Source organism: Muntiacus reevesi, chromosome 4, assembly GCF_963930625.1.
Source record: "Muntiacus reevesi chromosome 4, mMunRee1.1, whole genome shotgun sequence".
NCBI classification, from domain to species: domain Eukaryota; kingdom Metazoa; phylum Chordata; class Mammalia; order Artiodactyla; family Cervidae; genus Muntiacus; species Muntiacus reevesi.
Window position 1 is genome coordinate 156,749,509 of NC_089252.1, and position 22,657 is coordinate 156,772,165.

At 38.0% G+C, this 22,657-nt stretch overlaps 1 protein-coding gene and 1 pseudogene across 1 annotated transcript in view; one reads left to right on the forward strand and one right to left on the reverse strand.

Moving 5' to 3' along the window:
- Positions 1-2,741: 2,741 nt before the first annotated feature.
- Positions 2,742-3,498, forward strand: LOC136166135 (ferritin light chain pseudogene; annotated as a pseudogene).
- A 3,494-nt stretch (positions 3,499-6,992) lies between these two features.
- REDIC1 (regulator of DNA class I crossover intermediates 1) overlaps positions 6,993-22,657 on the reverse strand; it is a 77,957-nt gene continuing 62,292 nt past the window's right edge. Inside the window, 2 exon segments of the mRNA XM_065935090.1 lie at positions 6,993-7,745; positions 15,232-15,314. Coding sequence (XP_065791162.1) covers positions 7,290-7,745; positions 15,232-15,314 — 539 coding nt within the window. The 3' untranslated portion in view covers positions 6,993-7,289.

Consider the following 22,657-nt stretch of genomic DNA (forward strand, 5'->3'; position numbering starts at 1 on the left):
ATATTTCTCTGTATCATCTAATCCAATAATGATTCCTTCTAGTGTATTTTAAAATTGCAGTTATTGTTTTCTTCATCTCTGGTTCTTCTCTGCATTTTCTCTTTGTTGAAGACTTCCAACTATTCTTCCAATATTCTCCTGAGTTTTGGCACATCTTTACAGTCATTACTTTGAACTGTTTATTGGGTAGATTGCTTATCTCCACTATACTTAGTTTCTCCTCTGGGGTTTTATCTTGTTACTTTTTGGGGGGAGGCAGGGGACTAATTCCTCTGTCATCTTATTTGCTATTTTTTTTTCAATGTATTTAGTAGGTTGGTTACCTTTGCCAATCTTGGAGAAGTGACATTTTGTAGGAGATATCCTATGCTTCCCAGCAGTGTTCTCCCATCTGGTATCCAGAGCTTATATGCTCTAGGGGTGTCCCCTGTGTGTGCTGTATGTGTCCTATTGTTGGGGGCTGACTACTGTGAACCATCTAGCACTTGTGGCTGGCTCCAAGTTCATATGGTGGCCAGAATCTACCCTGTGCAGAGTCTGCTTGCCACTGGTGAGTGGAGCCAGGTCATGAGATGACTGGCTCTGGAGCTTAAGGGGGTCCCCCAGGGCAAGCATTGGGCTAATGGTAGATGGGTGGGTAGCTAGGTAGCTAGGCTCTAGGGGTGGGTGGTTGTGAGTCTGGGGTTCCTGAATCTAGTATCAATCTGCTAGTAGGCAGGACTGGTTCCTGACATGGCTTACTTCAAAGTCCAGGGAATCCTAAAGTTGGTGTCAGTCCACTTGTAAGTGGGCCTGGATCCTGGTATGAATATTGAGTGGTCCAATGTGTCTTGGAGCTGGTGTCAATTTGTTGGTAGGCAGGCCAGGGCCCAGGAGGTCCTGAAGGTTGTGCTGGCCTATTGGCAGGTGGGTCCAAGACCCAGATCCAGGGGAGCATCATGTGACTATCTAACTGACTGATGTTCAGTTGCATCCACAAGAAACACTAGGTGAATGCAAAAAACTGTACCCATTTGACTTGAGTCACATATGTATACACAAAATGAACATACATCCATCAAAAACCCAGCAGTTGCCTCAATTCACTGTATTATATTTTAAATTGTCACATTTGTGGATATCTATATAAATAGATATGTAGATATCAACATTCAAAACCCGTCTAAGTATCTTGATTCAAAAAAGTCAAGCCGTACACATCAAAGCTGTCATTGTTCAGTCGCTCAGTTACGTCTGACTCTTTGCAACCCCAAGGACTGCAGCATGCCAGGCTTTCCTGTCTTTCACAATCTCCCGGAGCTTGCTTAAACTCATATCCATTGAGTCGGTAATGCCATCCAACCATCTCACCCTCTTTAGTCCCCTTCTCCTCCTGCCTTCAATCTTTCCCAGCATCAGGGTCTTTTCTAATGAGTCAGTTCTTGCCATCAGGTGCCAAAGTATTGGAGCTTCAGCATCAGTCCTTCCAATGAATACTCAGGATTGATTTCCTTTAGGACTGACTGGTTTGATCTCCACGCAGTTCAAGGGACTCTCAAGAGTCTTCTCCAGCACCAGTTCAAAAGCATCAATTCTTTGGCACTCAGCCTTCTTTATAGTTCAACTTTCACATCCATATATGACTACTGGAAAAACCACAGCTTTGACTATATGGACCTTTGTTGGCAAAGTGATGTCTCTGCTTTTTAATATGCTGTCTAGGATGGTCATAGTTTTTCTTCCAAGGAGCAAGCATCTTTTAATTTCATGACTGCAGTCACTGCAGTGATTTTGAAAATGAAAAGCCCAAGAAAATGAAGTCTGTCACTGTTTCCATTTTTCCCCATCTTTTTGGCTTGAAGTGATGGAAATGGATTCTATGAACTTAGTTTTTTGAATGATAAGTTTTAGGTCAGCTTTTTCACTCTCTTCTTTCACCTTCATCAAGAAGCTCTTCAGTTTTTCTTCACTTTCTGCCATAAGGATGGTGTGATCTGCACATCTGAGGTTATTATCATCTCTCCCAGCAATTTAGATTCCAGCTGTGCTTCAAATAGCCTGGCAGGCATTTCACATGATGTATTCTGCATATAAGTTAAATTTATATTAAAGAGTATTTTAATACTACTAATAATTTTAAAGAAATGAGAGAATGTGATATCTCCTTAGCAACAAGCATAAGGGAATATACATCATAGACCATCAGAGACAGCACTGAAAAAAAATAAAGTCCTTCACTGAACAACTTCAAGTGCTGCAAAGTTAATAAAAAAGAGGGCCTAAAAGAACAGAAGCAGTGGGAAAACTGAGCATAGATGTTGAAGACCAAACAGTGAAAAAATCAGAAACTTTTCTCCACTAAGAGAAAGCACTACTCTATATATTCAAAAAGCTTAAATAAAAATTGCCATAGCCTGTAAGTTTGGGTCCTTCATGCTAGTATTGGCTACTTTGTTATTGTTTTGTCACTATGATGTGTCAAACTCTTTTGTGACCCAATGGACTCTGTCCATGGGATTTCCCAGGCAAGAATATTGGAGTGGGGTTGCCATTTCCTTCTCCAGGGGATCTTCCTGACAAGGGATTCAATCCATGTCTCTTGCATTTCAGGCATATTTTTTTACCACTGAGCCCTGGTATCAAATAGTGCCAGTTCTGGAGGGCTAGAAACACAATTCTACAGTGACTGTTATTTTCCTATCAGGATTTGGATGGTATTTTTACACTGTCTTTTGGCATTCATTATTGCTTTTTAAAATAACAGTATTGAAGTGCGCTCGGCGGCCCCGCGGATCTGTCTCTTGCTTCAACAGTGTTTGGACCGAACAGACCCAGGGACGCCCCTTGCCCCAGCCTCCGACTACCCTCCAACCTTTTTTCCAGTCGCAACCTCCGGAGTCAGCCACTCAGCTGTCCGCGATCACCGGGACCAGCCACCATTTTTTAACTCCTTATTACCGACCAATCATGAGCTCCCAGATTCGTCAGAATTATCCTACCGAGGTGGAGGCCGCCGTCAACCGCCTGGTGAACATGCAACTGCGGGCCTCCTACACCTACCTCTCTCTGGGCTTCTATTTCGATCGCGACGATGTGGCTCTGGAGGGTGTGAGTCACTTTTTTCGCGAATTGGCCAAGGAGAAGCGCGAGGGCGCGGAGCGTCTCTTGAAAGTGCAAAACCAGCCTGGCGGCCTCGCCCCCTTCCTGAACGTGCAGAAGCCATCTCAAGATGAGTGGGGTAAAACCCAGGACGCTATGGAAGCCGCCCTTCTCGTAGAGAAGAACCTGAATCAAGCCCTGTTGGATCTGCATGGCCTGGCTTCTGCCCGCGGAGACCCCCACATCTGTGATTTCCTGGAGAACCACTTCCTAGATGAGGAAGTGAAACTCATCAAGAAGATGGGTGACCACCTGGCCAACCTCCGCAGGCTGGCTGGTCCCCAGGCTGGGCTGGGCGAGTATCTCTTCGAGAGGCTCACCCTCAAGCACGACTAGGAGGTTCTGGAGACCAGTGGCCTTTGAAGAGCCCATCTAACATCAGGGCTGCCTGAAGCTCCTCTCTGCAGCCACTAGGCAGCTTTTTAACATCCTGGAGACCTCTCTCAAGCCTTGGACCAAATGGAAACAATAAAGCTTTTTGCAGCAAAAAAATAAAATAAAATAAAATAAAATAAAATAAAATAAAATAACAGTATTGTCTTCCTTCTAGGAAGCCAGTCTTTTTCTCCCCAATTGCTTTCAAAATCTTCTGTGTCTTTGAGACTTCACCATTTCACTACGCTGAGTCTAGACATGGGTTTCATATTATTTATACTACTTGGAAATCGTTGGCCTTCTTAAATTTGTGGATTAGTATCACTGATGAATTCTGAAAAATTCTCAGTCATTCTCTCTTCAAATTGTGCCTCTATCCCATTTCTCTCCTCTACTACTGATACTTCAATTAAACATATGTTGGAGTGTCTCATTATATCCTTGTTATTGTTTAACTTTCTTACATGTTTTCTTTCTCTTCTGCATTTGGATAACATTATTATGAATATTTCATTTCACTAATTCTCTCTTCACTTGTCTATATGCTCCTAGTCCCATTTATTGAGTTTTCAGCAGGTGGTAGAAATTAAGAACTAGTACAAGAGAACTGTAAAACCAGAAAGCTAGCAATGTTAACATTTGAGTGACAGCAATAAAGACAATTCATTTAGTCATTTGTTATGTCCCTTTATATAACTTGTCAGTATGGATTACTGCCTCTTCCCTGGTGGCTCAGGCAGTAAAGAATCCTCCAGCAAAGGAGGGGATCTGGGTTTGATCCCTGGGTTGGGAAGGTCCCCTGGAGAATGGAACATCTACTCACTCCAGTATTCTGACATAGAGAATTCCATGAACAGAGGAGCCTGGCAGGCTACAGTCAGTCCATGGGGTTGCAAAAGTTGGACGTGACTGAGCAGCTTTCACTTTTCTTTTTCATGGATTACCTCAGAAGCAAAGCACAAGCCAAGAATTTAAGTGCATGTAATATGTTTGGGGTGTGATCTCAGAAAACACTGTTATGGAATTGAAGAAGTGAGAAAGGAAAGGAAGCATGCTAATAAAGGGCTTACTATTAATATCAAGTAAGTTACAATTGAAAGCAACTAAAGCTTAATACTTCTGAGCAGCTCTGGAAGAAAAGTGTTTCTACAACTTCAGAATGTATAAACATTATCTATTTTTTTCATTAAATTATTTCACCAAGAGAAAATCTAAACTAGTATTGTCTTTTGAGAAGTAGTTATATATGTCCTTTTTATTACATAAATCTGTACTTACTTTCCTATCCAAATATATTTATCTCCTTAAAGAGTTAGTAACTATTGCAATGTTAGGGAACAGACCATAAAACTTCAGGGGTTCCAAGAGCACCCTCATATTTGATAGTTTGCTGGTAGGACTCAAAACTCACTGAAAACTGTTATATTCACAGTTACAGTTTATTATAGGGAAAAGAGATATTAAAATCAGCCCAGGTACAAAGCACATAGGACAGAGTCTAAGAAAGTAATACAGAGCTTCCAGTCTTCTACAAGTCACGGGGAGTGTTAATTTCCTGGTACCAATATGTGACAACAGAAAGTACTGCCAACTGCGGGTGCTCACATGAGCCTTGGTGTCCAGAGTCTGTCTTTGGCTCCATCACAGTGGCATGATTGATTGCCCACATGGCTGACTTCAGTGTGATCTTAAGTCACACAATCTGGCTTGGCTCATGGTCCCCAGGCAAACAAAGATACTTCTATCAGGCATAACATTCCATGAGCTTGGAGATTACCTTATAAAGCCAAAGGTAAAAAAATCCAGATCTCTTATGAGGCAAGTTTAAATTCTTTACTATACTGCATCTTACTTCCCTTTTACTGTATGCAGTCATTACCCTATATTCTTCTTTACTTCACTAAATTTAACTGCTACATTATGATACTGATAAAAACATAAGTAAGCATGGACTTTTGTAATGTATGTGCTTTTAATAACTGGTAGACTTTCATTTGTATTGGAAAAAATCAATTTATTTGATATTTGAAACCAATCTGATTCAAAGTACTCTAATATCACCAGTATAGTCTTCTTTTCCATATATAGGTCTTCCTTACTACAATACATCATATTTTGCAAAATAATGCTCAGGATAATCAATCCACTACGGAATAGCTTTAATTGAGTATCAGGATACTCAATATCCTGGCCTTGTGAAAATCTGGCCTATTGAAAACTGTCAATGTATACAGATAATCATATTCCCCTTTCATGAGAGGATTACTATCCTTAAAATTACTTAGGAGTTCATTGTATTCTCTGAGGCCACAAAGAAAACTTCCTAAAACTAGCTAAAACCCTGAAGACTGCTACTGTTTAAATATTAGCTTAGTGTTTCTAAATTGTTATGTTTCAGATCACCTCTGCAAAACTGTGGAGTGATATGTACATGTATACAGGTTAAAATGCATTATCTAATCACTTTAACAGAAATCCCTATTTTATTTTTGCTAGATATCAGAATGCCCCTTGTTGGTCACTTTGTAACATACAGATGTCCATTTAGTAAAGTGACTAGTGTCAACCTTGAAAACCTTGACAACAAAAATAAGTGTTATGTTGGAAATAAAGCTGATACTTTACAAATGAGAGATTCTAATGTAGTATTTATGAAAATCTTAATATTAAAATTAGTAAACAAATTATTTTCCAATGTTGAATAATTCTTTTACAAAAGCATTGAAACATTTTTTTTACTCTTGAAGAGAAAAACATTCTTTTGAATTAATGTAAGCACTAACAAAAAATTTTTCTCCAAATTATAAAAATACTTTATCTAAAAAATAATGCCAGAATTTTTCACAACAGTATAATGTTTAAGATAAGTAGCTAAGGAAATCTTATAATTAGGCTATAAAACATATTTAATATTATTTAGTATTATTTTCTGTCTTAAATTCTTGGAAGAGAATATTTTTGCAAAAGATACAACTGCACTAAACTTTAATATAACAAAGCATTGTCAACTAAAATGTACAGTCACAACCTGAAAGTAGACAGATATTTTATTTGGTGGGAATGTTTAGGACTCTGAGCCTGGGAGACAGCATCTCAGTAGCTCTGAGAAAACTGCTCCAAGAGAGCAAGAGAGGAAGTCAGGCTATATACAACTGCAACAAAAGAAGCAGGAAGTCTGAACATCAAAGATCGGTATCAAGTTAAGGAATTTGGCATTCTATGTATGGGAAGATGCAAGTCTCTGGAATCACTGAATTCATTCCTTTCATATGCACCTCAGCTACCCGGGGCCAATCCTGTTTCCTCGTTCTTTTTGCTTCTTGCAGTGTCGTAGTTCCTCAGCAGTCACCACGGGGAGTGGCAGCATCCACTGGATCCCAGTTTTGGGAGCCTTCATTCACATTTGGAGGCCAGAAAATGCTGATGACTGTGACGTTTCTTGTTTATTATTAACATGGCAGGAGATATTTTCATTTCACAGAAGTAATAGTTAAACATTTTAAATCCATAAACAGCAGCATTTCATAATATAATAAATAATCAGCATAAGAATAACAGTAAACTTACATATATATTATTTTCTAAAAACTTTTAAAACATACTAAAGCTATTAAAGATACCTATGGGAAATTAAAGCATAAATTAGTAATACTAAAAATAAATACATTTTCTGAATACTTTTATCTAGTTGCTTAGCTACAAAAACATTCTCATTCTTTATTATGTTAGTGAAACATTAAAACAAATAAAAAATCTCAGGTTAAGGATTTAGAATATTAGTTGTTTTTAAGGATTTCCTGCCCTCCAGTGGTATCTGCTTTAACATTTTCATTGTACCTTTCAACATCACAAAAAGAAGACACATCATTTCTACATTTACATTTTGAAATGATATCACACTGTATGGCAGCATCTGATTTTTCCTCCATTATAAGTTCACTCGCCGTTTGTACCCATGCGTCGCACCTTGCAACCTGCAGAAGGCAGTCATTACTGGTTTTGCTTTGCAGTATGTGCGCTGAACTACACTGAGACTCTGGAAACTGATGTATATTATTATTCACTGAGAACTGGTTAAAATTCTCGTTTTGTTTATGAAATTTGGCATTGTTATTAATAACCTTATCACATGGAAGTTTTTTCATGTTTTCTAAAGGAAAATTATTAGTTGTTTCTTTGGTTTTGATGGCTTTCCTATTTGAATCTTCAGTTTGATCTTCATCTTCAGATGGCTAAAAGAAATTGGTAATTTTGCTGTAAATGATGCTTGCATTAAAAAAAAAAAAAAAAAACTATTCAATCACTTCAAAGCAGACATTCTTAAAATTCACATTATAGAAACTTTCAAAAAAGAAAAAATTTTGATAGGTGGCAAATCAACCTAGATGTTATTTTTAAATCAAGGTTATAGATTTTAAAATAGCATGACACAATATTAAGAATCCTTATATTGAAGGGCTTCCTGGTAGCTCAGCCAGTAAAGAATCTGACTGCAATGCAGGAGACCTGGGTTCGATTCTTGGGTTGGGAAGATCCCTTGGAGAAGGGATAGGCTACCTACTCTAGTATTCTTGGGTTTCCCTGGAGTCTCAGCTGGTAGAGAATCTACCTGCAATGTGGGAGGTCTGGGTTCAATCAGGTGGGAAAATCAGGTGGCAGAATCAAGACCTGGGTTCAATCAATGTGGGAAAAGGGATAGGCTACCTGCTCTAGTATTCTCAGTCTTCCCTGGGTAAAGTCTTCCCAGAGGGTAAAGAATCCACCTGCAGTGTGGGAGACCTGGGTTCAATCCCTGACTTGGGAAGATTCCCTGGAGAAGGGAACACTACCCACTCCTGTATTCTGGCCTGGAGTCTGTGGGGGTTGCAAAGAGTTGGACACAACTGAACAACTTTCACTTTTTCACTTACATTAAAGATGGAAAAGCACTAAAAAGAGAAGATCTTTGTCCCTTACTAGTCTCCAAAACCATAGGTGACATTATCCTGCCTTTTCACAGAGATGAAATAATATAGGACATACACTCTTCAACTACTTCAAGAGTGGAGTAGAAGTATAACTGAATTAAAAAGCTAACACATATAATTTAGTATTCACTCCTTGACTCTTTAAGTCAAAAAATATCTATATTGTATCTTTCATGGACTCAGTCTCAAAAAGACTCAGTAAGAATAGCATCAGCTAACAGGAAATCAAATATACAAAAGAAAAGTTAAATAGTAATAAATATAACAATCACTATATAAAAGTCAAATGTTAAGAATTTTTAATAGGCCTAGATTTCAATTTAGTAACTTTAATTTTTCAACTTCAAGAAAAGTTTATCTTTTAATTACTAAACAAAATACTCTTTTCAATAAAAAAATTCTATATAAAATATTATTTTAGCTAAAAATAAAAAGCAAAGTTAACATTAAGAAGCCTAAAATGAAATATAAGCCTCAGCTGATTGGCACTAAAATAGGAAAAGTAAGCCCAATAAATAGTATTAAAACTGGCTGGGCACAAATTAGAGAAAATAGAGATCAATACACTTACTCAAGAAATGAATATTCAGTTAGCATCTGCAATGTGAGTGAAGCAGACACGATTGCTGCCCTCTACGTCACACACATCAACAGAAGAATGTTGGATCCCACCAAAAAAAGACACCCCACATTCAGGGGCAGAGGAGAAGCCACAGCAAGACGGTAGGAGGGGCAAAATCACATTTAGAATCACACCCCATACCCACCAGAGACGTCAGAAGGCTCAAACAAACTTTGTGTGCTCCAGGACCCAGAGCCCCCACAGAGACTGAGCCGGGACTGTGTTTGTGTCTCCTGCGGAGGTGCGGGTCAGCAGTAGACCCAGGGGCTCTGGGTGCAGCAGACCTGCATACGGCAGAAGCCCTCTTGGAGGAGGTCGCCATTAACCCCACCACAGACCCACTAGAACTTACAGAGGACTGGGAAACACAGTCTTGGAGGGCACAAACAAAAGCTTGTGCACACCAGGGCCCACGAGAAAGGAGCAGCGACCCCGCAAGAGACTGACCCAGGCGTGGCCGTGAGTGTCCAGGAGGCTCTAGCGGAGGCAGGGGTCAGTGGCGGCCTGCCGCAGGGCTGGGGGCACTGAGTGCAGCAGTGTGTGCATGGGGCCTTCTGAAGGAGGCCGCCGTTATCTTCATTACCTCCACCATAGTTTGGCCTCAGGTCAAGTAACAGGGAGGGAACACAGTCCCACCCCTCAACAGAAAATTGGGTTAAATATTTACTGAGCATGGCCCCACCCATCAGAAGCAGACCCAGTTTGCCCCTCAGTCAGTCTCTCCCATCAGGAAGCTTCCATAAGCCTCTTACCCTTCTCCATCAGAGGGCAGACAGACTGAAACCATAATCACAGAAAACTAACCAATCTGATCACATGGACTGCAGCCTTGTCTAACTCAATGAAACTATGAGCCATGCCGTGTAGGGTCACTCAAGACAGATGGGTCATGGTAGAGAGTTCTGACACAAAGTGGTCCACTGAGAAGGGAATGGCAAACCACTTCAGTATTCTTGCCTTGAGAACCCCATGAATAGTATGAAAAGGCAAAAAGATAGGAAACTGAAAGATGAACTCCCCAGGTCGATAGGTTCTGAATATGCTACTGGAGATCAGTGGACAAATAACTCTAGAAAGGATGAAGAGACGAAGCCAAAAAAAAACAACACCAGCTGCGGATGTGACTGGTGATAGAAGCAAGGTCCGATGCTGTAAAGAGCAATATTGCATAGGAACCTGGAATATTAGGTCAATGAATCAAGGCAAATTGGGAGTGGTCAAACAAATTGCAAGAGTGAACATCAAGGTTTTAGGAATCAGCAAACTAAAATGGACTGGAATGGGTGAATTTAACTCAGATGACCACTATATCTACTACTGTGAGCAAGATCTTTTAGAAGAAATCAAGTAGCCATCATAGTCAACAAAGGAATCCAAAATGCAGTACTTGGATGCAATCTCAAAAACAACAGAATGACCTCTGTTCACTTTCAAGGCAAACCATTCAATATCACATTAATCCAAGTCCATGCCCTAACAAGTAATGTTGAAGAAGTTGAAGTTGAACAGTTCTACGAAGACCTACAAGACCTTCTAGAACTAACACCCACAAAAGATTCCTTTTCATTATAGGGGACTGGAATGCAAAAGTATGAGGGCAAGAGATACCTGAAGTAAGAGGCAAATTTGTCCTGGGAGTACAAAACGAAGCAGGGCAAAGGCTAACAGAGCTTTGCCAAGAGAATGAAATGGTCATAGCAAACACCCTCTTCCAACAGCACAAGAGAAACTCTATACACAGATATCACCAGATGGTCATTACTGAAATCAGAGTGATTATATTCTTTGCAGCCGAAGATGGAGAAGCTCTATACCCTCAGCAAAAACAAGACCAGGAGCTGACTGTGGCTCAGATCATGAACTCCTTATTGCCAAATTCAGACTTAAATTGAAGAAAGTAGGGAAAACCACTAGACCATTCAGGTATGATCTAAATAAAATCCCTTACAGTGGAAGTGACAAATAGATTCAAGAGATTAGATCTGATAGACAGAGTGCCTGAAGAACTATGACCGAAGGTTTGTGACATTGTACAGGAGGCAGTGATCAAGACCATCCCCAAGAAAAAGAAATGCAAAAAAGCAAATGGTTGTCTGAGGAGGCCTTACAATAGCTGAGAAAAGAGGAGATGCGAAAGGCAAAGGAGAAAAGGGAAGATATACCCATTTGAAAGCAGAATTCCAAAGAATAGCAAGGAGAGATAAGAAAGTCTTCCTCAGCAATCAATGCAAAGACATAGAGGAAAACAATAGAATGGGAAAGATTAGAGATCTCTTCAGGAACATTAGAGATACCAAGGGAACATTTCATGCAAAGATGGGCACAATAAAGGACAGAAATGGTATGGACCTAACAGAAGCAGAAGATATTAAGAAGAGGTGACAAGAATACAGAGAAGAACGATACAAAACAGATCTTCATGACCCAGATAACCATGATGGTGTTCTTTTGGCAAAACTCTGTTAGTCTTTGACGTGCTTCATTTTGTACTCCAAGGCCAAACTTGCCTGTACCTCCAGGTAGCTCTTGACTTCCTACTTTTGTATTCTAGTCCCAATGATGAAAAGGACATCTTTTTTTTTTTTTTTTTTTTTGGTGTTAGTTCTAGAAGAATAGCAGAGAGAGATAAGAAAGCTTTCCTAAGTGATCAGTGCAAAGAAATAGAGGAAAATAATAGAATGGGAAAAATTAGAGATCTCTCCAAGAAAATTAGAGATACCAAGGGAACATTTCATGCAAAGATGGGCACAATAAAGGACAGAAATGGTATGGACCTAACATAAATAGAAGTTATTAAGAAGAGGTGGCAAGAATACACAGAAGAACTATACAAAAATGATCTGAATGACCCAGATAACCACGATGGTGTGATTACTCACCTAGAGCTACACATCCTGGGATGTGAAGTCAAGTGGGCCTTAGGAAGCATCACTATGAACAAAGCTAGTGATGGAATTCCAGTTGAGCTATTTCAAATCCTAAAAGATAATGCTGTGAAAGTGTTGCACTCAATATGCCAGCAAATGCGGAAAACTCAGTAGTGGCTACAGGACTGGAAAAGGTCAGTTTTCATTCCAATCTCAAAGAAAGGCAATGCCAAAGAATGCTCAAACTGCCGCACAACTGCACTCATCTCATGCTAGCAAAGTAATGCTCAAAATTCTCCAAGCTAGGCTTCAGCAATACGTGAACTGTGAACTTCCACAAGTTCAACCTGGATTTAGCAAAGGCAGAGGAAGGAGAGATCAAATTGCTAACATCTGCTGGATCATCGAAAAAGCAAGAGAGCTCCAGAAAAACATCTACTTCTGCTTTATTGACTACGCCAAAGCCTTTGACTGTGTGGATCACAATAGACTGTGGAAAATTCTTCAAGAGGTGCGAATACCAGACCAACTGACCTGCCTTCTGAGAAATCTGTATGCAGGTCAAGAGGCAGCAGTTAGAACTGGACATGGAACAACAGTCTGGTTCCAAATCAGGGAAGGAATATGTCAAGGCTGTATATTGTCATCCCGCTTATTTAACTTATATGCAGAGTACATCATGCCAAATGCCAGGTTGAATGAAGCACAAGCTGGAATCAAGATTTCTGGGAGAAATATCAATAACCTCAGATATGCAGATGACACCACCCTTACAGCAGAAAGCGAAGAAAATCTAAAGAGCCTCTTGATGAAAGTGAAAGAGGAGAGTGGAAAAAGTTGGCTTTAAAACTCAACATTCAGAGAACTAAGATCATGCATCCAGTCCCATCACTTCATGGCAAATAGATGGGGAAACAATGGAAACACTGAGAGACTTTTCTTGGCTCCAAAATCACTGCGGATGGTGACTGCAGCCATGAAGTTAAAAGACGCTTGCTCCTTGAAGAAAAGCTCTGACCAACCTAGACAGCATATTAAAAAGCAGGGACGTTATTTTGCTGGCAAATGTTCGTCTAGTCAAAGCTAAGGTTTTTCCAGTAGTCATGTATGGATGTGAGAGTTGGACTATAAAGAATGCTGAGCACTGAAGAACTGACGCTTCTGAACTGTGGTGGTATTGGAGAAGACTCTTGAGAGTTCCTTGGACTGCAAGGAGATCCAACCAGTCCACTATAAAAGAAATCAGTCTTTAATATCCACTGGAAGGACTGATGCTGAAGCTGAAACTCCAATCCTTTGTCCACCTGATGCGAAGAACTGACTCATTGGAAAAGACCCTGATGCCGAGAAAGATTGAATGCAGGAGGAGAATGGGATGACTGAGGATGAAATGTTTGGTTGGCATCACTGACTTGATGGACATGAGTTTGAGTAAGCTCTGGGAGTTGGTGACAGACAGGGAACTCTGGCGTGCTGCAGTCCACGGGGTCACAAATAGTGGACACGACTGAGCGAATGAACTGACTGACACCACACACTCTTACTTGTGGAAAGGATGTTAATCACATAATTACAAGTTGAAAAAAGCATTATGAAAAGCATATGAAATATAGGAGCATATCTAAGGGGCCTGATTTAGACTGAAAAGTCAAGGAGGGGCTTCAAAAGCACTGACATGTTTAAACTGATGACTAACAGAATATATTAATATAAATGTCCTGAAACAGAAGAGACCAGTCACCTAAGGAAGTGGCATGTCAATGTGTGGTGAGAGAGGAACACTAGAAGTTGGAAATGTAGTCAGAAGCTAGATCACACAGGGTCTGAGGCCACTGTAAGTAGTTTAGGTTCTAAAGCAAAAGAGGAATCCACTGAATAATCAAACACAGGAATAACATCATTCGATTTAAGCTTTCAAAAGATCATAATGATTGCTAACCTGAAAAAAAGTGGGGCAAGAGTAGGAGCAGATCTCTCGGGCAACAACCATAACCATTTAAGAACAAGATGATGACACCTTAGACTAGTGTACTGACACTTAGCAGGTGAGACAAGTAGATAAATATGCAATTTATTTTGGAGGTAGAATTGATTGGATGAAGTGATGAAATGAATATGGTTATGAAGGCATGTGAGACTGAAATGCCAAACTAAAGTTTCTGGCCACAACTGTGTGGGTAGAAAACTACCCACTACTAATCTACTAATATGAGAACCATCAGGAAAACTGATATAAGGCGATCAGGGGGTGTTCAGCTTTTTGTGAAATATCTAAGAAGATATCCAACAAGAAACTGGACACTTAATTAAGGATCTCAGCTGAATTCATAAAGTTGAGAATTATCATTAACCAGGCAATAGTATAAAAAGTCACTGGAATATATAACATCATCTAGAGTTTGGACTGTAGGTTAAGAGAAGAGAAGGATCCTGAAGCAAATCCTAAACATTACAACACTTATATGCAGGGAAAGGTGAAAGAGAAGTAGGCAAAGGCATAAAGTAGTGTACAGAGAGGTGTGAAGGAAACTAAGATAGTGTGCATCACAAAAGCACAGAGAAGAAAATGTTTAAAGAAAATAAAATAATTATTTCTATTAATATTGCTAGAAATTCTTGTAAAATAAAAACTGAAAATTGCCCAATGAATTTGGCACCATTAGAGGTCACTGGTGTCCTTCCTTAGCAAGAGAAGTTTGGATAGCAAGCTAGAGACAAAAGATAGATGAAAAGAAGAAGGAAAAATTAATGGAGAACTCCATTTAAACATGTGATTTGTGAGAAATGCACTCAGAATATGATGCAACTCCAATTATTCAGATTATAGTTTCCACTCAGCATTAAACATGTCACTTCCATTATTCAGATTATATTTTATAGTTTTCTTTATATAAGCCTTGAGACTTTGTATGTATTATTGGTTGTTTAAAGTTTTCAATTATTGTGAATGGGTTCTTCTAAAAACTCCTTTAAAAGAAACACGCATTTACCATATATATATACACACATCTTAATATGAGTGTGTTTTGTAAATAACAATGAACACATTATAAACATGAATGAATGAATGATGCTTCATAAACGTGAATGAATGATGCTCACATTTTAATTTACATTCTTAATATTTTCACATTTTTATTTACATTTATTTTCAGTATTATCTCAACTTTTTTTTCAGAATGAAAAGGTAAACTATGAGAAATACAAATTATTCTAAATTAGCACAGCATATGTTAACAAGCAAAAAAAGAACATAACTTACCATCTCTGAACTAGAACTGAAACAACTATCTGTTGGCCTTGGAGAGTAACTGGAAGACTGACTACTCTGTGAAGAATCAAGATCTGAAAATAAAGATTTAATATGCCAAGTTTATTAAGGTACCATACATTTGCTAATTTGTGAAGAATAGTATGTATTAATATATACACAAGCAGAAAATAGTTGCTGGTAAATAAGTTCAGTTAACATACTATAGAACATTTAAAAAGTTAACATTTTGGATATGTGGCAGCTTGCATTTTTGACAGGGTATTTTGGATTTATTCTCCATGTATCTGCCTGCCAATGCAAGACATGCGGGTTCTATCATTGAGTCAGGAAGATCCTCTAGAGAAGGAAATGACAACCCACTCCAGTATTCTTGTTTGGGACATCCTATGGACAAAGGAACCTGGCAGGCTATAGTCCATGGGGTCGCAAGAGAGTTGGACACGACTTAGTGACTAAAACAACAACAACAATAAAACGTGTATTTACAAGTAAAACAAGGGGAGAAAACATAAGGGAAGAAACGAGGACAGAGAAATTGAACTGATTTTTTCCAAAATAATGAATTTTTATGAACAAACAAAATGTCAGTCCAAAGGAAGAAGGACAAGCCAAGGTACCAGACATTTGCTAATTTAGTAAATGAAGCTTCATCATACAATTGAAACGATATTTAACCTATAATATGATTTCATAACTGTAAAATTTTAAAGCTATTCATGAATTCAAAATTAATATAAAAATATATCTTTTGACATTTGACGACTGCAACACTGTTAAATTTATTTTTTTTAAAAACTGTATTTCAAAAATTAACTCAGAGCACCTGGTATGTTATTCATTATCTGCTTAATATGTTCTCTTATGAGTCCAAGAAAAGTTTAAAAATGTGCCTCATAAGTAGGTCATGACTCCCTAGAACACATAAATACAATACTATATATAGATGAACAGTAGGTTCAACCATTCCTCTTCTTGCTTGTAAAAGTGATTTTGCTACTAAAAAAAACCAAAAGGTAATGGAATGTGGTGCAACAACATAAATAAATCACATGACTTCCAATATACAGCAGACCATGACTACTATTCATACCTCAGATTGGATTAGGCACCTTCCGTAACAAACCTGTCAGTCAGCTGAGAGGTAGAGAGAACTTAGGTAAATTCAGTTACCCTCAGTTCATCATTCTAGAAGGAATGTATATCCTCACAAAGGTTCTTCTTAACAGTGGAAAGCAGAGAGCAGAATGAACAGTAGGATTTTACTAACAACATGAACTAAGGGTATTCCCCCACAATAAGGTCCATTCAATTCATAAGTACAGTAAACTCTATTAATAGAGAAGATAAATGTCTGTTAAATGAATGTAGATTAAAATGTAAATTTAAGACTTGAGTTATTACCTTATCTAAGGCACTGTAATAGTTTTTAGGAATACATGGCCAAAATGCTCAAAGGATTCAGCATTTTGAGATGAGGAAAAACACATACAGTTTTTAAAAATAGTCACAAAGTTAGGTGCAACAGTAAAAGTGATAGAAGATACAAAAGCAGTAGAGACCTAAGTGTGATGAGTTCTAGGGAAAGAGATTTGGTGAATAGTAATAAAGACAGCACAAGATAAAGAGTAGGTTTTATAAGATGAATAAGGAAGTTCCCAAAAGACAAGATGAAAAATAGTGTATGTGATGGGGGAAAGAGATTGTAGAGGTGCACTTTAATACTAAGGAAATTTTAGACTGTCTACCAAGGCATCTAACTGAGGATTAATTAAAGAAGGGTAAAATGTATGAAAACATAGATCATTGGGAGATTAACTCAACAATCAAGTTATGAGGTGATGAATATCTGCAATAAAACAGTGAGATTTGGTTGAAGAGGCAAGTGATTCAAATTTCAAGACAGTTTTTAAATACCCTCAATTTTTATTATAAACTTAAAAAAATTCTGGCAATCTGATAGAATGCTAATTCCAAAATGTGAGAAAGATTACACATGCACACACACACACACATATTTTATACAGGCCAATCTCACCAACAGCATCAATGCAAAAACTGTATATGAGTTAAAATTTTAAAATACAAAATTAAAAAATAAGAGCAAACTTAATCATAAATCATCACGATTTGGTGGGATTTATTTTAGGAATGCTAGAATGGTCCATATCACAAAATCCTTTGGCAAAATTCACTATTTTAAAAGACCTACACCACAATTATATATCACCTCACACCCATTAAAATGGCCACTTATTGAAAAAAATGAAAATAATAAGCGTTGGTACAGACTTCAAGAAATTGGAGCCCTCGTGTATTATTGCTGGGAGTGCACAATGGTATAGCTGATATGGAAAACAGTATGAACATTCTTCAAAAATTTTAAAATAGGGACTTTCCTGGTGGTCTAGTGGTGAAGAATCCATCTGCCAATCTAGGATTGAACTCCTGTCTGAGAAGATTCCACAAGCTGTGGAGCAACTAAGCCTGTGTACCACGAGAACTGAAGCTCCCATGCCTAGAGACTGTACTCTACAACAAGAGAAGCCGTCACAATGAGAAGCCCACACACTGCAACTAGAGAAGCTCCCACTTGCCAAATTAGGGAAAGCCCACACACAGCAGTGAAGACCAAGTGCAGCCAAACAAATAAATAAAATTTTAAGGCAGAACTTTCATGTGATCCAGCAATTCCATCTCTTGGGATACACTCAAAACAACTGAAAATGGAATCTTGAAGAAATATTTGCACACCTATGTTCACTGCAATATTACAATAACCAAGAGGTCAAAGCAACCTAAATGTCTATTAAGAAATGAATGGGGAATACGTGTAACTCTATGACTGATTCATATCAATGTATGACAAAACCCACTGAAATGTTGTGACGTAATTAGCCTCCAACTAATAAAAAATAAATAAATAAAATAAAATACTTATAAAAAAATAATAAAGCACATATTGTTAACACTGCTAAAAAAACAAAAAGAAGTGAATGGATACACAAAATGTGGTTTATACATAGAATGGAATATTTTTCAGCATTATAAAAGAAGGAAATCCTGTTGTATGCTACAACATGGATGAACCTTAAAGACTTTATACTAAGGGAAATAAATCACAAAAAGATAAATATTATATGATCACACTTATATAAGATATATAAAATATTCAAACTCACAGAAACAGAATTGTGGCTACCAAAGGCTGAAGGGAAGAGAGGTATACCTTACTCTTTGAAACTGATGAAAGGGTGAATCTTATGGTATGTGTTTTGGGGTATAAAAAAAGATATATGAGGGAAAACTAATAATCATTTCCATAGATGCCAATACTCCTTCCCAAGTTACTGAGTCAAAAATCACCTCCTAAAAAGTCCTTTCAGTAAAATAACACATATGTGCTTGTGTCCAAAATCCAGATTCAACGCAGAAACATGGGGTGTACATTCAGACTAAAGTAGCAACAAAAACAATAAAAGTACCTACAGCTGAATCTAAGAGACATTCAGAATCTACTTGAGAAAAACCTTAAAGTGCATAAAGGAATTTTAAACAGCTATTATAGATACAAAGTTAGACTGAATTAATAAAAAAAATCCTTCTTCTTAGATAGTACTAGTCAACATCATTAGGATGACAATTCACACTTAATTAATGTATACACTTAGCTGTCAGCAAATCTGGAAAACCCAGCAGTACCCATAGGACTGGAAAATGTCAATCCTCATCTCAATCCCAAAGAATAGCAGTACTAAAGAATGTTCAAACTAGTGGACAATTGTACTCATCTCCCATGCTGGTAAGGTTATGCTCAAAATCCTCCAAGCTAGGCTGTGCGGATCATAACAAACCAAAGAAAATTCTTAAAGAGATGGTGAGACCAGACCACCTTACCTGTCTCCTGAGAAAACTGGATGTGGGTCAAGAAGCATCAGTTAGAAGCCTGTATGGAAAAACTGACTGGTTCAGGATTGAGAAAGGAGCATGACAGGGCTGTTTATTGTCACCCTGTTTAATTTATATGCAAAGCATATCATGCAAAATGCTGGGCTGGATGAGTTACAAGCTGGAATCAAGATTGCTGGGAGAAATATCAACAACCTCAGATATGCAGATGATACCACTCTAATGACAGAAAATGAGAGGAACTAAAGAGTCTCTTCATGAGGGTGAAGGGGAAGAGTGAAAAAGCTAGCTTAAAACTCAATATTAAAAAAAAAAAAAGTTAAGATCATGGCATATGGAAAAGGTAGAAGCAGTGACAGAGTTCCTCTTCTTGGGCTCTAAAATCACTGCAGATGGTGACAGCAGCCATGAAATGAGAAGACAATTGCTTGTTGGCAGGAAAGCTATGACAAACCTAGACAAGTATGTTAAGCAAAGACATCAATATGCTTACAAAGGTCCGTATATTCAAAGCTATGGTTTTTCCAGTAGTCATGTATGAATGTGAGAGTTGAGCCATAAAGAAAGTTGAGCATTGAAGAACTGATGCTTTTGAACTATAGTGCTGGAGAAGGCTCTTGAAAGTCCTCTGGGAAACAAAGAGATCAAACCAGTCAATCTTAAAGGAGATCAACCCTGAACACTTTTTGGAAAGACCGATGTTGAAGCTGAAGCTCCAACACTTTGGCCAGCTGACTCACTGGAAAAGACTCTGATGCTGGGAAAGATTGAAGGCAGAAGGAGAAGAGGGTGACAGAGATAAGATGGTTGGATGGCATCACCAATTTAACAGACATGAACTTGGGCAAACTCCAGGAGTTGGTGAGGGACAGGGAAGTCTGGTGTGCTGCAGTCCATGGGGTCACAAAGAGTCAGACACAGTGACTGAACAAACAAAAATGAATACATTTTCTTGGCACGATTTCCTTGGTGGTCCAGCAGTTAAGACTCCATGCTTCCACTGTAGAGGGCACAGGTTCAGTCCCTGGTTGGGGAATTAAGATCCCACTAGCCACATGGTCTCTTTTCTCCCCCAAAAACCCTTTTCCTTGGAGTTACACAGTTGATTTTAAAGTTATATATAAAAATAATTAAAACTAATCAGAAAGATCTTTAAAAAGTGCAAAGGGAGGTGTGACTCTTAGAAATTAAACATTGTTGTGGCAGTTTAATTGCTAAGTTGTATCTGATTCTTTTGGAACCCCATGGACTATAGCCTGCTAGTCTCCTCTGTCCATGGGATTTCCCAGCAAGAATACTGGAGTGGGTTGCCATTTCCTTCATAGTATAAAGTAATTATAATAAAAATAATGTGATATTAGCACATGTGAAATAGGAAAGCTCAATGGAATGGTAAAGAAAGTCCCAGAACAGACTAAACTATATATGGAAAATTGACACAAGAAGCTGGTATTACAAATACCTAGGGGAAAGATGCATTTTTAAAAACTTGAATCAGGATAAACTCCTAAATCAGGATAAATTCTCAGTGCAAAAAAATACAAAATCATACCAATACTAGGAGAAAATATAAGTGAATTCACTTGTAACCAGGGAGTATAATGAGTCTTTCTAATTAAATCCAAAAGTATAAAAGATAAGATTGATAATATTAACTACATAAAAAAATGTTCAGCCTTTTGCAAAGCAGGAAATACCATAAGCAAAGTAAAAACAAACAAATAAAAAATTAATAATAAACTAGGTGAAAATATTTGTGACACATCACGAAGACCTAAATTTCTTTAATATATAAAGAACTCTTAAATATCAAGAAAAACGTGTAAAAACTCAATGCTCCTAAGATGCAAATGAAGTTCACAGAAAAAAAAAAATCACAAATAACCATTACACATTTTTAAAAGATGCTCAGCTTCACTCAAGAAAAGGAAGTACAAACTGAAACTTCCATCTCTCTATTTTTATAAGATTCACAAAAATTCCTAAGTTGGACTACAATCACTATTAGTGAGGCTGTGGAATAAAAATCACATTTATGATAGGATTGCAAAATGATGCAATGGGGAATTCAGCAATCTCCATCAAAAACAGATTTTGGCAATAACTATCAAAAAAACAAAAACAAAATAAAACCCACAAAAACTCCACAGTGTATCTCTTTTTTCATTCAGCAATCCCATTTCTAGAAATTATTCTGAAAATGCACCTCTACAATTAAGAAATATGTGCTCAAAGTCATTCACTGAACATTCTAAAAATGAGATACCACAATCAATTCAAATACCCAACAACAGGGCACTGTCTGAGTAAACTATAGATCATCCACATAATGGATTACTAAATGGGCATAAATAAAAGATTAATAAATGCCTAATACTAACACAAGGACAGGGAGGCCTGGCATGCTGTGATTCATGGGGTCGCAAAGAGTCGGACACGACTGAGCGACTGAACTGAACTGAACATAAGGAAACCTACAGGAAATTTATTAAATAAATCCATTTAATTTATGTATAAAATACACTGTATTAAGATAGCCTACATTACATTTAGAGTGAGAAGGGCAGGGAAACAAGACACACATATATGTGCATTTATACACTTTCAGGCTTTATTTTGGGCTTCCCTGGTAGCTCAGCTGGTAAAGAATCCACTTGCAAAGCAGGAGACCCTGGTTCAATTCCTGGGTGGGAAGATCCCATTGAGAAGGGATACATTATCCACTCCAGTATTCCTGGGCTTCCCTTGTGGCTCAGACGGTAAAGAATCCCCCTGCAATGTGGGAGACCTGGGTTCAGTCCCGGGTTGGCAAGATCCCCTGGAGGAGGCATGGCAACCCACTACAGTATTCTTGCCTGGAGAATCCCCATGGACATAAGAGCCTGGCGGGCTACAGTCCATGGGGTTGCAGACAGATGGACATGACTGAGTGACTAAGCACAGCACAGAAGAGTATATTTCATATTAACTAGCCAATTCTCCTTCTAGAAATAAATCCTAGAAGAATTTTTTATACATGTGTGCCAGGAGAAGTGCCAAGATTTGCTAAAGTAGTATTGTTTATCATAGCAAAATATTCAAAACAACTTAAATAATCATTGCCAAAAGATGTACAAATTGTGTTGCATTCATACAATAGAAGGCTGTATAGCAGAAAATAAATGATGAAATGTATTAGAGTCACAAGTGTCAGCGTGATTGAATCTCAAAACATATTTCTAACACACACACAAAAGTAAGTTACAGAAAAATCTAGAGATCTTGCCTCAATTTGTCGTAGAAAGCTCAAAACCAAGCAATTGGAAAAGTCTCCATGTGCTATCACAAAAACCAAATTCAGGATAATAGTTACCTCTAGAGGGCAGGATAGGAAATACAACAGAGAAGGTATTCAAAAGTATTGATTATGTATTACTTCTTAAACTACAAACAAGGGGGTAAAAGGTATCTTTTTTTTTAATCATTCACTAAGCAGTACATATATATTATATATACTCATCTTGTATAG